A 15,863-nucleotide genomic window follows, 5' to 3' on the forward strand; every position below is an offset into this window, starting at 1 on the left:
ACAGACTGTGTCTTTGATATTACGTTCTACTTTCCTTCTCTCTCTCTCTCTGTCCTTCAGTTTGGATGATTTCTATTGATGTATCTTTGCTGAATTTAGTGTGCCAGTGAGGCTATCCAATCACTTCTTACATTTTTCAACTCAAGAATGTCCATTTGGCTTTTTGAATTCTGTTTCTCTATTAAAAGTTTGCATCTTTTATTCATTCTGTTTTTATCAATTTTATCTAATATGCATATAAGTTATTTTAAAATTCTTGTCTGTTAATTTTAACATCTGGATCATTTATGGACTTGCTTTTATTGATGATTTTTCCTTTTAATTGTGGATCACATTTTTCTGTTAGTTTGAATGTCCTATAATTTTCATTTATTCTACAGACATTGTTAAAAATAATCAAAATTGAACTGATACTATTTTGTTCAAAAGAAGGCATTTGTTTCTTATTTCAGGGTGCTAGGTCAAGAGGCTAATCTTTGAGGCAAAGAAAAGTTGAGCAAAAGCAAAAACTCAACAGTGGGAACTGTATCAAACTTAAACGTTTCTGCACACCAAAAGAAACAACAAAATGAAAAGGTCACCTACAGAATGGGAGAAAATTTTTGCAAACCATATATAAGAGAAAGGGTTAATATCTAAAATTTGTAAAGAACTCATACAACTCACATACAAATAAACTCACAACACACATACAAATAAACAACTTGATTAAAAATGAACAGAGGGACTAAGTAGACAGTTTTCCAAAGAAGATATTCCAGTGGCCAACAGGTACATAGAAAGATGCTCAGCATCCCTAATCATCAGGGAAATTCAAATCAAGACCACAATGAGATATCACCTCGCACTTGTTAGAATGGCTGTTATCAAGAAGATAAGAGGTAAAAAGTGTTGGAAAGGATGGAGAGAAATGGGAACTCTTATAATCCATTGGTGGAAATATAAATTTGTTCCCACTAAATTTGTTTTCACTAAAGAAAACAATACAGAGGTTCCTCAAAAAATTATAAATAGATCTACCATATGATCCAGCAATTCCATTTCTGAGTATTTACCCAAAGGAAATGGAAACAGGATATCAGAGATAAATGCACTCACATGTTTATTGCAGCATAATTCTCACTAGCCAAGTTATGGAAGCAACCTAAGTGCCCATCAGTGGATGAGTGGGTAAAGATGATGTGGTATATATATAAATATATATATATATATATATAAATTTATATATATAAATTAGTCAGCTACTAGAAAGAAGGTGGTCCTGCTATTTGTGACAATGTGGATGGACCTTGAGGACATAAGTGAGATAAGTCAGACAGAGAAAGACAAATTCTGTTTGATATCACTTAGATGTGGAATCCAAAAAAGACAGATGCATAACACAAAGAGTAAATAGTGGTTACTAGGGCTGGGGTGTGGTGGACTAGGAGAAATACTGTTTAAGGGTACAGTCTTGTAACTAGAAGTAAATAAGCCCTAGAGATCTAATGCTCAGTATAGTGAATATAGACAACAATATCATATTGTAATTATCAAACATTACTTAATTATCTCAGTCTCAAGAAATGGATGATTATGTGATATGATAAAGGAGCTAACTATTGCTAAAACGGCAATCATGTTAAATGCATAAAGGTATCAAGTCAACATTTTGTCTCCCTTAAATTTACACAATGTTATATGTCAAATATATTTCAACGAAAAATGAAGTAAAAAAAGAAAAAAGTTGAACTGAGGCTCAGGGTGCTTTGCAGAGGGTTTGCTTTAGTTTATCTCTGGTTTCAAACACCTTGTGAGTGGTATCTATTCACTCTATTACAGGCCTCATTGTCTACTGGTATCTAGTAATTTCACGACTATAGAGAAGTGTTTTTGGTTTTCTATCCATGGCTCTATCCTCCTATTCCACTACATACTCAACTAAAATTGCTGTTGGAGAGGCAGAAGGTGAAGAGAACCAGGTCTGTGGGTCTCTTCTAGGCATCTCACTAGCCCACATGACACTAGAAAACTCCACTGGATTCTTGCAGAATCTCTATGCCTATTATAGACCTCTCTACTCAACTGTTTCTAGGCTTGACAAATGACCCCAACGTGGAAAGTGGCCACTTATCTCTGCTCACTTAGGAGCACTTTTCCCTCTCTGGTATAATTCCTTTTACATTACTTTTATCCACAGCTTTCTGATGTCTTAAAAAGTATGATTATTTAGTTTATCATCTTTTTTTAGCTTTTATGATGAAAATATTGTCTATATGACCTTCTTTCTCTGAACAAAAGTGGAACTCCTTACTTTTTAACTATTGTGTACTGTATCTTTGGAATTCGTTGTAGGATTGTTTTGTTGTTTAATCAAAGCTTTATAACAAGAATCTTTTGGTATTTTAATAACTAAATCTTAGGTTGGGATGAAGAGTGACCTTTTTATGGATTTCCATTGCACAGTGAGATTTCTAGTTTCTTGTAACCCCCCTTTAAAAAAAGAAATACAAATATAAGTCATAAATATATAAGTGAAGATATGATATTTTATATGTTGAATAGATAATGAAAGCAGTTGACTGTACCACTTTTAGTATAGCTATTGTACTCCTGTTGCTCCTGAGTTTTCATAATGTTACCCTTTGACTTCGAAGTGACTTTCGAAGAGTATAAGAGAAGATATTAGGCCTATAGAATGAAAAACTTTCATAAAGTTCTAAAGATATCCTTGTTCAATAGTTAAAATTTGAGTTTCATTAAACTGTGTCCATTACCTAAATATTAACATTGGATTGTTGTAAACGAACCTATTAGGCCAGTCATCAGTGTTCTGTCTGAAGTTGTAATTTTATTTTACACTAATCAATATGGAAATGATTGATGAAATTGTGGTCTAGTGAAATCAGAGTGAACTTTTAGAAGTTTTAAAGTATCCAACAGGCTAATTTATTGAAGTATTATATTCTAAGATATTAATAATTTATGAAAACTTAAGGATATATTTGTTTATGATTATCACTACATAATAATTTCAGCTTAGTACTATTTTTATTACCATATTTTAGTGAAAGTTTTTTCAAGAGTTTGCCATGATCCTTTATTTCTCATTTGATCTGAACAATCTTTGTTAAATAGTTTTTGGAATCTTTACAATACATGAAGACTAATGAACTTGGAAAAATTCTGGAGTCCATTAGTGATCATGATTTTAATTAATTTTTTTTTTTTTTAAGGAGGAAGACATTTTGGATCTTCTGGAACAATGTGAAATTGATGATGAAAAGCTAATGGGCAAAACTACCAAGTCTCGAGGACCAAAGGTACCTTCTCCCTTACTTCCTATCAAAGTAGACTCTTCTATGGACAGTTGATTTTCTTTTCACTTTTCTGACTCTACAAATGACTGATGCCACTTTCAAGAAACTTTGTGGACTATGTTTCCAGTGAAGATAGAATTAGATGACATTATCTTGTATTTAGGAGAAGCTTCATTTTGTTAGTTTATCTCATTTTCTGATTCTATCCTGAATCGAGTGAAAGCCCTATGAGTCAGGGTCAAATAAGACCTAGAATTGGTACCATCATTATATACTCAGTATTAAGTTTTCCATATATCTCCAGATGTATAATTTTCAGAGATGTGTAGCATTTTAGATAAGACAAATCATGACTCTAGAGATACTAATGAGGAGCCCCATCTTTTCCTAGCCCTCCTATATTAAGTTTGTGTGAGGTAAAACAGCTAAAGTTTCTAAGAATACATAGAAAGCGATCATGCTGGCAAAAATAGACAAGTGTTTGCTTTACCTTCATCTGCTCTGTGCTTCATTCATGTGTTCTTTTCATGTCAAAGGCTTTGCAAGTAAAGTGCGAAATTTGAATTCCTAACATCTTGGAAAGAGTTTTCATTCTGCTTTTTTTCACTTTACATTTCAGTAGTACTAAAACTATCACTTCATCCTGACAGATATCCTGCTCTGTCATGCGTTCATGATTTTTCTTACATGCCTGCTTACTAAAAAAAATAATTGATTCACTGCTTGATTGATTAGAGACCCCCTCCTCATCCAGTTGCTGCTGTGAAATCTTCCCCCATGCCTCTTATTAGACCTGGATCTTCTGTCCTCTCCTTCTATTGCTGTACCACAAATGACACTTTTGTAAAACAGTTGTGACAAAAGATTGTATGTGTATTTGCCTTCATATGAGCTTGTGAGTCCCTTGAAGGTAGGAGGTGTATTTCATCTTTACACCTCTAGCACTGAATATAGCATGTGGCCCTTAGTAGGTTCTCAAAACCATTAGTTAAGTTTGTTGAATGTGTCCACAGGGACCTTGTTGACTAGTGGAAGGGCAGATAGGTGAACCAAAAACCAGGGTATATTGTGGCAAGTACTGCAATTAAGAGAGTGAAAAGTGCTACAGCAACATAGAGAAGAAAGGGATTGGTGGACTATGGATGGCTTCATAAAGGAAGCACCATTTGAACTGCATCTTGAGTAGTTCCCTAAACATTCAAGAAGGGTAGGAGGACATTTAGGGTCAGGCGAACATTAAAGGCAAAGACATGGAGGTATAACACTGCATACGGTATTGGAAAAACGACAAGGAATTTGGTATGACTCAAGTGAGAGAGTCTTGGAGAGTAAATGGGTACAAGACAAATCTGGTGACAGATACGTATCTGGTGAAGACCGGAAACATGGGTGTCAGGCGTTGTTCTTTTGAATTAGGTGTTCTATATTAAAGAACTGTAGAAGATGTTGGTAATTCCTTTGGAACAAATATATTTTTAGAGTATGAGTAAAAGTGAACACCTTCATGTTATTGCTTCATTTTGGAAAATATAGGGAAGTTTCTAAACTTTGTATATTAATTATTTAGCAGTTTAGCAAACCAGATGTGAGGCAACCTGGGTGCACAAATATTTGTGGAAGATTTGCAAATGCAAAGACTCTAAGTCACCCTTCTGCTGTCTTATAATTTTGTTTAGCTTTGTGAAAAAAGGCTTATCATACAAATAAAAATATTACCTCCAAGAGGACAGAATTCACACTGTGTATTTCTCAACCCCTCTTATTCCAGGCAAATAGTAGGGGCTAACAATGGTGGCACTAGTGGTAAAAAACCCACCTGCCAATGAAGGAGACATAAGAGACACACGTTCAATCTCTGGGTTGGGAAGACGCCCTGGAAAAGGGAATGGCAACCCACTCCAGCATTCTTGCCTGGGGAATCCCACGCACAGAGGGGCCTGACAGGCTACAGTCCACGGGGTTGCAAGGAGTCAGACACGACTAAAGCGACTTGGCGCATAGTATAGTGCAGCAATGTATTTCTTGAAATGAAAAAATTGATTAATTCCTGTAGTTATTAACACTAGAAATATTTCAAAGTACTGGAAGTTGCATAATCAATCTGAAATAAAAGTACTTTTAAAATTTCTAACATCCTGTACACCGAGGGTCTGGAGTATACCAAATTTCAAAATGGCCTTTCCTTTTGAGAGGGATGTTATCACACACCAAATATTGATTTCCAATGTATTTTCTGGTAGAATAATTGAAGGTAATCAAGGTTAAATGAAACTGGTACTAGGAGAAACAAAGTTTCAATTATTTGAGAATATAAGAAATATTGATTAGATATTAAATACATAAATGTGGGCTTAGTCACTCAGTTGTATATACATAAATAATATCACATAAAGTATTATCATTGTCCTTCAGTCAGGTAGAATGTATTTGGTATTTGTTTTGTTATTCTTTATACCGTTTATATATTTTTAATATACAACCCAGTTCATAATACAGTTGGACATAAAAATGAATGGTATGGTTTGTGTTAGAACTCAATACCAGTTTACAAATTTCATTTTGTAGTTAAGCCACTCTTTGGAGTTTATTTTCTATGACTTCTTATTCATTACTGCTTGAACAATGTATTTTTAACTAGTCCCAAATGCATGTATGAAGCAAAGATTTAGCTGTCCATTTCTGTTTGCGATTCTTTGTAGACTCAAATAACTCATGTAGGCAAGTTCCTTAAGAAATTTTAAAGCTCTTTGCCTACTTGAAGGAAGGTACTACTAGCAAGCCTCATTGTGCCAATTTTTTTTTTTTTTTTTTGGGTATGCTACACTTCTGAAGAAACATCCTTTCTCTAGAATTCATATCCCCAAGACTATCAAAGTGTTTGATGATTGTGTTACTGGTAAATGTTTTTCTGTGTATCTCTTTGAACATTATTAGCTCTCAGTAAATATTAGACTATCAAAAGAAGAACATATCTTAAACACAAGTTGGTACTTTAGTGTATTAAATTAATTCCCTGCATTGTTTATTTCTCATCCTTTGCTAAGACAGTGACTTTAAGACTGTGCTTTGGCTTACTATGTATTCTAGGCACTTTGTGAAATGCTTTTTCTTTCTTCATCTTTCCATCCTACACTGCTACATGAGAGGACATACCTCATTTCCATGAAATCCCAGGGTAACCAAGGATTTCATCACAGTGTATGCTAACATCAAAACATTTTTGTTTGATTTAACAGAGAACGAGAAACTAGTGTACAACTGCAGGAACCTTCCTAGCAGGAATAAGAGGCATATAGAGTGTGTAATTGTCTCTTAAAATGACTAAGTTACAAAACTGTCCAACTCTACTTGGTTGTGCACGTTCTTTGTGAAGTGAAGATGTCCCACTTCCCTTATGTTTTATTCTGTCAGCTGTCATCACTGGAAACACATTGACTGGGGGATTCAGTGACAAATGATACTGATAGAGATGCTGGAACATGATATCATGGCATTTTGAATCTTTACAAACTTACCCATCTACATAGCATTTAATTTCTAAAAAAATTATGTAATACTGAAATTTTTATATCTCCTTCTAAAATGTAGTGTGGGCAATGAAAAGCAATGTTGTTCCATTATGACCAGACCCTATGTGTCAGAGGTAGGAATCCTCCAAGAAAATACATGAGCCAATTTGGAACATGGAAAATTAACTAAAAATTTTGTTTCTTAAAGTGTCCATAATGAAGTTAGACATGTGAGGAATATCTTGCTTCTTGTTGCACATTATTCAAGTGGATAGGCTCATAGACTGTTTTAAGATGTGGCCTGTTTTGTTTATAGTGAATTATCTTATTTATAATGGCTTATTGGACTGTTGCTTTCTTATTTTTTGCCTCTTTTGCTTCTCTTTTTCTTCCGTCTCTCCTCCTCCTTTCTCTCTCACAAACACACATGCACACATACACATATACACATTTATTGAGTGATTTTGAACATTTTGTTGGTCAGCCTCTAAGTTGAGTCTGACTCTTTGCAACCTGAGTGGACTGCAGCACATCAGGCTTCCCTGTCCTTCACTATCTCCCGCAGTTTGCTCAAACTCATGTCCATTTAGTTGGTGATGCCATCCAACCATCTCATCCTCTGTCTCCCCCTTCTCTTCCTGCCCTCAATCTTTCCCAGCATCAAGGTCTTTTCCAGTGAGTCAGCTCTTCACATCAGGTGGCCAAAGTATTGGAGCTTCAGCTTCAGCATCAGTCCTTCAATTGTATATTTAGGGTTGATTTCCTTTAGGATTGACTGGTTTGATCTCCTTGCAGTTCAAGGGACTCTCACGAGTCTTCTCCAACACCACAGTTCGAAAGCATCAATTCTTCAGTACTCAGCCTTCTTTATAGTCCAACTCTCACATCCATACGTGACTATTGGAAAAACCATAGTTTTGACTATATGGACCTTTGTCAGCAAAGTGATGTCTCTGCTTTTTAATACACTGTCTAGCTTTATCATGGCTTTTCTTCCAAGTAGCAAGTGTCTTTTTTTTTTTTTTTTTGCAAGTGTCTTTTAATTTCACATCTGCAATGATTTTGAAATCCATGAAAATAAAATCTGCCACCTTTTCCACTTTTCCCTCATCTATTTGCCAAGTGGGAAACTGGAAATACTACACTAATCATGTGCATAAGACTTTCTGAGCCCTAACAAAATAAACATTTCCTTCCATTTTAGCCTCTGTCTTCCATGCCTGAGAGTACCGAGATAATGAAAAGACAGAAGTACTACAGCAGTGACAGCAGCTATGGCAGTAGCAACAGCTCTTCAGAATCTGACGAAAATGAAAAAGACGAGTACCAAGATAAGAAAAGAGAAAAGCAAGTTACGTATAATCTTAAACAGTCCAACCACTACAAGTTAATCCAGCCATCCAGTAAGTTAAATTCTTCTAGCTTAGTTGTTATATGAAGAAGTGTGAAACTGAAATAACTCAATAAAAGACCTTGGGCCAAATGAACCCTTGTGTGTGAGGAGAACTAGATTCTACCCCACTTCCTTCCCACCAGACCTCACTCAGGTCTGGATCCCACAATCCCTTTCGGGGTCTGCAAATGGAAAACAAAAGGAGTTTGACTTAAGGATCTCTGTAGTCTTTTGTTCCATGTTTCAAAGTCTTCGTTAAGTCCTAAATTTCTGCATGAGTCTGTAACTGTGCCTCATGGTTATCTGCTGATGGCATCCTCTTTTTTTTTTTTTTTTTTTCCCCTCCCCCCTGGCATCCTCTTTTAAGCCCCAATATTCTCTGATTCTGTTCCCCACTCTGTCATTCATTTTGTTTTATATTCTCCCCTATTTTAAAAAATGTGTGTATCTCTCTAGGTATTTGACTTGAATGTATCTGTGAGCCACACAATTGTGAAATAGTTGAAGTTTTCTTCCCTCCCATTTTCATCATGGGTAAGCACTTCAGTCAGGACTTTGGTGTACGGGAAGTATTCAGGAGAAGATCTAACCAGCTTCTCTGTTTCCTTCTTTCCTGCTGCCTTTTTCTGCTTTCTTCCTTTCTTTCTTTCCCCATTTTCTCTCTCTTTCATTCATTTTTCAATCCCAAATGTCCAGTGTTGTGTCTGTGATTCTTCTTTCATCCCCAGATGTCCAGCGTGGTATTGGTGTTGCCCAGGCTCAGTCGGATACCCCTTCCTGCTATTGTCTCCGATGCAGGACTTTTCTTAACCTCTGTCACTCATCTCTCTGACTGCCTTGTCCTCCACTGTCCCAGAGCTCCACAGAGTTCAATCACTCCATAAAAACATTTCTGAGCCTCTGTTGCTCTGTCTCCAGCAATGGTTTAATATGGTAGTTTCCTGATAAACTCAGCCTTCCATACTTATGGGAAAAATGCATGAGCAATGCAGAATTAATATATGAAGATTTTTAATGATGTTTCTTTTACTTTCAAATTATTCCATAAAAATACTTCCTGTCTTTGAGAGCTTATATGTTTTGAGGGGAAGTAGTGTATTATATTTCATTTTTTATTCACTCTTTTAGTGTATGTTTATTGAGTACCTGTTTCAGAGTTTGTAAGCTCTTTTATCCATTATTTCCTTTATCTTAAAGACTCCTTAAGTAGTTTCAGTATGTCTCTGTGTAAGTATGGCTCTGTTTCTCTTTTGGAAGCTGACATTGTTCTGCCCAGATTTAATCGGTTTTGGAGCCCCTTTCCTATTGGCTAATGTGTATATCCCTAACAGCACGAACTGACAGAGGGTGGAGTAGGGATGAGAAAAACTACTAGGGCTCTTGCACTCAGATTCTTTTTTCTTCTAAGACCAGTAGTTTTAACAAATTGAGATTAGACAAAGAGTGTACTAAAAATGTTTTTAAGTATAAATTCACATTTTAAAGCTTGTCTAATTCAATTAATATCTGTCTCCTTATTAGTTGTATTTTGTTTTCATAGCCATTAAGAATTGCAGCGACAGTTTCAATTTCTTATATTCTCTTTTTAATCTTACACTAAGGAATGTTATAGCCACAAGCCTTCCTTGAATTTTCTCTCCAAAGAGATGTTGATAACTGAGGATAAAAATTCAGTTTATGTACAACGCTTTCTATTGTAGAGGGTTAATATAGGAAATTTAAACTCGTTACAGTACCAGAGGATATATTTTGATTTGATATATGGTAGTCCTATGCAAAACTATATGAAGTATTTTTTCTCAGATAATTTATGCATGAAAGTTTCAACCATTTTTTGTTAGTCTACCTAAATATCATTGACATATCTAAAGTATTTTTTCTCAGATAATTTATGCATGAAAGTTTCAACCATTTTTTGTTAGTCTACCTAAATATCATTGACATATCTAACTACTTTGTTAATCTGTCTGAATTCTAATGTATGCAGAAGAAAAATGAAAATCTCTTGTGATTCAAGAGAAAGTTGTTTTCCGTCTGCAGCTATAATCAGATTATACATATCCAAACCATCATCATAAGCCCTTGAAGAAAGCAGGGCCAAGGTGTATGTATTAGTACATGCTTGTGAATATTTACTAGAAGAAGATTGACCAATGGCGTGTTTTCCACACAGCCCTTTTTAGAAGTGCCATTCTTTCAAAACTAGTGTGACTTTCAGAAGGAGATTAACAGTAGGAACAAATGGAAGCTTTTTTTGTTTGTTTGACATCTTTTATAGCTTGAATGAGTATACTTTTTTATACTCTGCAGAACTAAATAGGACTATTAGACTTATCATCAATTCAAAATATCCTTTAGAAATACGTCTCTAAATATAAGGCTCAAGTCCATTGCCTTTATAAAGGTTTACATTTTTTTCAACAGCTAATTAAGAGAAATATTTGGGTATTGAACTTGCCTTCATGTGAGTTTTATGAAATTATTTAATTAATGAAGAGTGATATATTTCCTAAGCAGAGAGAAAATATACAACAGAGGGTATATAGAACATATGTGCTAGAAAAGTTATAGATGTTGATAATATCAGATAACATTCTATTTCTTTATGTCAGGCATTAAAATTTGTCAGGAATAATTGGTTCTCCCTTTAAATGTTCTCAATTTGCACAAGCATAGAAGATATTCTATGATTTTTCCTAGTTGTTCTGATAACAATCGTTGATCCAGACATTTTTTCTTCATTTAAATATTTTACTATGGTAATTTATATCTAACTTTTAAAATTTGTCTGTTCTGTGAGTAAAGACTTGTCTGTCTAGCACTACTCTTAAAATAACCAGCTATATGATCTTTGTTTTTTTTTCTGTTATTATTATTGCAATAATTGCATCCTTCCTAGGTCACAGTGATAATCAACCCGCTCTCCAATGTTGAAACTGCAAGAGATTCGAGTTTAATCCCTGGGTTGGGAAGATCCTCTGGAGTAGGAAATGGCAACCCACTCCAGTATTCTTGCCAGAAAAATTCTATAGACAGAGGAGCCTGGCAGGTTACAGTCCATGGGGTCGCAAGGAGTCGGATACGATTGAGCACACAATCACACATTATTATTATTTTATTTTCATGGGCCCTAAATTTGATAACATCAATTTATCCTGGCCATTCTCCCCTATTCATTTTCCCCTATGAATCCTGCTGTAAAATATTCTGTTTCTAACATCTGCAGAGATTCAAATAAGTGACCAGTCTATGTTATAGAAAAAGGGAGCATGCTGGCATTAAGTCAGGATTTAGAACTGAACTTGGCAATCTTCTTGTCATGTGACATGTTCTCTCTCTGAGTCTCCACATTTTAGAGATTTGTACTTCAGAGGGTTTCTGTGAGAACAAAGATAATAGTGTAACACCTAGCATGATGCCCGGTTTGTAGAATGTGTTCCATACATGTTAGCTTTCTGTTCTTCTGGTCCTTTTGTCAAGTTTCAAGAATAGAACACTAAAGTACTATTTAAGTATTATTCTCACAAGAGCCATTCTTTATACACGACAGGAGTTCTGCACTATGTTCACTGTTTAAATTGAAGAAATAACTCTAAATGTATATTCTCATGATGATGCTGATGCTTTGACACTTCCTGCCAGCCTTCTAGGGCTTCTCTAGTGGCTCAGCAGTAAGGAACCTGCCTGCCAATTCAAGAGACGTGGATTCAATCCCTGGGTTGGAAAGATCTGCTGGAGAAGGAAATGGCAACCCACTCCAGTGGTATAGCCTGGAAAATCCCATGGACAGAGGAGATTGGTGGACTATGGTCCATAGGGTCACAAAGAGTCAGACATGACTTAGCAACTAAAACAACAAGAAGTCACCCTGCTAATCATTAGTTTGTATAGATACAATAGAGTGGAGGACTTCTACTAACTCTGCTACTGTGCGATCCCTTCTTCATCATCCATAGGCTCCATAAGGCGTTCAGTCAGTTGTCCTCGGTCCATCTCTTCTCAGTCACCATCTTGTGCAGACATCCGCCCCTTTTCTGCTCAACAAGTGATAACAGCATCCCGGCCGACTTCAGGGTCTCGGTCACATTCTTTAAACCGTGCCTCCTCCTACGTGAGGCATCTGCCTCAAAGTAATGATGCCAGCTCCTCTGACTCTCTAATGGTAAGTCTTCTGGTTTGTTCCCCTGAGAGGAGCACTATACTCAGGATTTAGGTGGCAGAGGGATTAGCGGGGAGGAGGATAGATTGAACATCAAATCCTTTCTTTTGTTCAACTCATGTCTCCTGGAATTTGGATTATTTCTCTTTCTTCACCTATAACCAAATATGGATTCTTAAAAGGCCGGCTTCACTTTATCACAAAACTTAAGGATGAACACTGAGAATATATTTATTTTCTGTTTGCTCATGGAGTAGGGTAAATTTGCATTGATTTTACAGTGTGTCTGAATTTGGGGAATTTTGTTTCATGGAAAATTTTCCTTAATGGGACTATTGATAAATAAGTTAAAAAATTAGCTATTGGTAAATTATCTTTAGAGCATTCTTCAGAATTTTTAGTAATGTTTTCTGTATATTAAATTTGCATACAGTATTTTATATATATATACATATATATAATATTTCTTTCTTTAGCATAAATCCTAGAGATTCAGTATTGAGGAAGTCAGTGAATTTTTTTGCAACCAAGTTTTCTAGTAAATGCTCAAATGTTGGGTTGACCAACAAGTTCAATCAGGTTTAAAACCCAAATGAACTTGTTGGCCAACTCAGTAGATACCTCCATGTACGTTCACATAGACCAATTTAATTTGTTTATTTAATGTGGATGTTGCTTCCAAAGGAAAGAGTCTGAAAAGTATAAGTGAATGAATGTCACTTGGTAACAAGTTTCTGTTTTTGTTTTTTTTTTCTAATTGAGAATTGCCTGAGATATATGTAGAAAATGAAACTTTTTTAAACACTCATATTTTTGTTTTGGTATTTAGAGCTACATAAAATGCAACTGGGTGGAAGCATGAAAGACACTCTTGGGAAATCATATCCATTTAATCCTAAGATTTTAATGCTAAGAACAAAGGCAAAAACATTATTTTTTTCCTTTTTCATTGTTATTTTTTCAATTAAAAGCACATCATTTTTACCTAGAACTATCTTTTAGATTATGGTGACACAGTGAAATAAGACCCCCTCCAAATATCTGTATTCTTTCAAATTTAAGAGTGAGTCTTTGCGGAAACTGAGACCAAAAGAACAAGAAGATGATCTAACAAGTCAGACCTTATTTGTTCTCAAGGATATGAAGATCCGGTTTCCAGGAAAATCAGATGCAGAATCATTAATTCTGATAGAAGATGTGAGTATTTGATGTATATAAAATTCCAAGATCATACCTTTTTATTCTTCTTCTTAAAATATTAAAATTTATTTCCTGATGTCATTATCTTCAATGACATTGTAAACTTGAATGACCTCACAAGCTTTAGAAGAAGATACAGGGGTTATTTGAATTATTATGATTCATGAGCAATTAGATCACGTTTATAATCAGCAATGCAAAATATCTTTTAGTGTATAGTCCTATTTTAATGATGCTTCATCAAGTTGAAAATAATTAGTGTTAAATAGTTATTCTTAATGATTAAAGACACATCAAGTTAAGCTTGCTTCTATAAAGATTTTGAAAGATTTAATATGGAATGAGATAATAAGGAAAAGAGTGGGCCATGGGCATGAAGTAAATATTTGAATATGATACCTTGAATGGTATTAGTCGAATTTTGAAATGTTAACGTTGTGTGTTTTCTTGTTACATATGCATTTGCGCCACCCAGTGGAACGTTCTAAAATGGCAGAGTCCTAAAATTCACATTAAAGTTTGTAACTTACTCCTGATTTAGAAAGAAGGTCCAAGATATTAAAATATTCGAGTGAAATAGCATTTCTTCACTCAACGTTCTATTGATATTTCTTCATTGAAACATCCTTTCAAATTGTCATTCTTAGGTATCTAACTTCTCAGTAATAGAATGTTTTCTGGTTTCTGGTTTTTGTTGTTGTTTTTCACCCGGAGAAAGCGCCATCTAGTGGCCAGTTGTAGGATAGAAACCACAGCCGTGCAGTTGGCTTTTTTTCACTTTTTATAGCAGCGGCAGCAGCAGCACTTTAGAGAACTGAACTGCATGGAGGAGGAAATGGCAGCCCACTCCAGTATTCTTGCCTGGAGAATCCCAGGGACGGCGGAGCCTGGTGGGCTGCCGTCTATGGGGTCGCACACAGTCAGACACGACTGAAGCGACTTAGCAGTTAGACCTATCTAAAGCACTGTCTAGAAACAAAACAAACCAAAAACAATAATAAACAAAGACTTTTGTAGTTAAAAATCAATAATGGCAATTTGTATTTTGTAATCATAACATAGTTATAACCAAAACCCCCAAATATTATGCTTTGTGTTTGTTATATATACATTTTAAAAAGTGAAAATGGTATCTCGTTTACAAATGAGATGCTATTTGTTACATCAAGGGAGAAGGAAGAAAAATGGATATTAGTTGTAAAACATTATGCCAGATATATTTCTATTGACATTGTTATCTTATTCAATAGAGTAGAGCCTGTGTTTTCGCACCAGACATTTTATTTATATTTCTTAAGATGTAAGTTGTATACTACATTTTTCAGTCAGGTAGATGAAAAATTAGATAATCTGAGGGTAAAACTAAAGTTTGTGGATAATTGTGATTGTTCTGTAAAGAACATGTGTATAGGCTTATATAATTGATATAATATATTAGACATTAGATTAGTTACAACATGTTTACTTATGCAGCAACTATTTTAATCTGTTTGTTATAGTGTATATAACTAGAATAAATATTCAGAAATTTTGCATATTTGCACCAAAAAATAAAAGGGAATAATAGAATCCTAATTATATATAGGCTATTTTCTAATGTGCTATTCAATATTTTGTTATTATGAATGATGTTATAAATACAGTTCTTGGAATTAAAATGAAAAATATATATTTTTGGCTTCTTCCCAGTCCTTATATTCCTGAAGACGTTTGAGTTTCATTCATTAAAGGTTGTTTGCTTTTTACAGCAAGAAGAGAAAAACTTTAAATTCAGATAGCTTTTTTACCTTATGTTAAAAAAATCTTTGTACTCTTTTTTTTTAATGAAAGTAGGCATCTTTTATTTCAAATAGTATAATAGTGTTTTCATTTCACAAATTAATTACATTAAATTTCTTAATATTTCTTCCCTCAAACAGATCATTGATAACTGGAAGTATCATAAAACAAAAGTGGCTTCATATTGGCTCATAAAATTGGACTCTGTAAAACAACGAAAAGTGAGTAATGGATACCCCAAAATAGGTTTTTGCTCTTTTGGATTATGTATTAAACTAGGACCGTTAAACCACATTCATAATCAAACTACACACATACTCATTTGTTTACTAGTTTCCTTTACAAACATTTGTTATCTACTATGTTTCAGGTGCTGTTCTAGGTTCTGAGGATAAACAAGTGGATCAAAAAAAATTCCTATGGTCTCATGGAGCTTGTATTCTAGTTAAGGTGTTTGATAATAATTCAATATATAATAGAATGTATGGTGGTATTAAGAACTATGAAGAAAAATAAATCAGGAT

The 15,863-nt window shown here is 34.7% G+C and overlaps 1 protein-coding gene across 4 annotated transcripts in view; it reads left to right on the forward strand.

Annotated features, from left to right (window-relative positions):
• Positions 1 to 15,863, forward strand: part of TTLL7 (tubulin tyrosine ligase like 7) — a 157,881-nt gene that overhangs the window by 100,971 nt on the left and 41,047 nt on the right. For all 4 annotated transcript variants that reach the window (XM_043876256.1, XM_043876258.1, XM_043876254.1 and 1 more), the window contains exons 14-18: positions 3,216 to 3,302; positions 8,013 to 8,211; positions 12,158 to 12,363; positions 13,423 to 13,557; positions 15,480 to 15,560. In XM_043876256.1, the coding sequence (XP_043732191.1) occupies positions 3,216 to 3,302; positions 8,013 to 8,211; positions 12,158 to 12,363; positions 13,423 to 13,557; positions 15,480 to 15,560 (708 nt within the window). The remainder of the gene's footprint in view (positions 1 to 3,215; positions 3,303 to 8,012; positions 8,212 to 12,157; positions 12,364 to 13,422; positions 13,558 to 15,479; positions 15,561 to 15,863) is intronic.

This window comes from Cervus elaphus, chromosome 20 (assembly GCF_910594005.1).
Source record: "Cervus elaphus chromosome 20, mCerEla1.1, whole genome shotgun sequence".
In the NCBI taxonomy this organism is placed as follows: domain Eukaryota; kingdom Metazoa; phylum Chordata; class Mammalia; order Artiodactyla; family Cervidae; genus Cervus; species Cervus elaphus.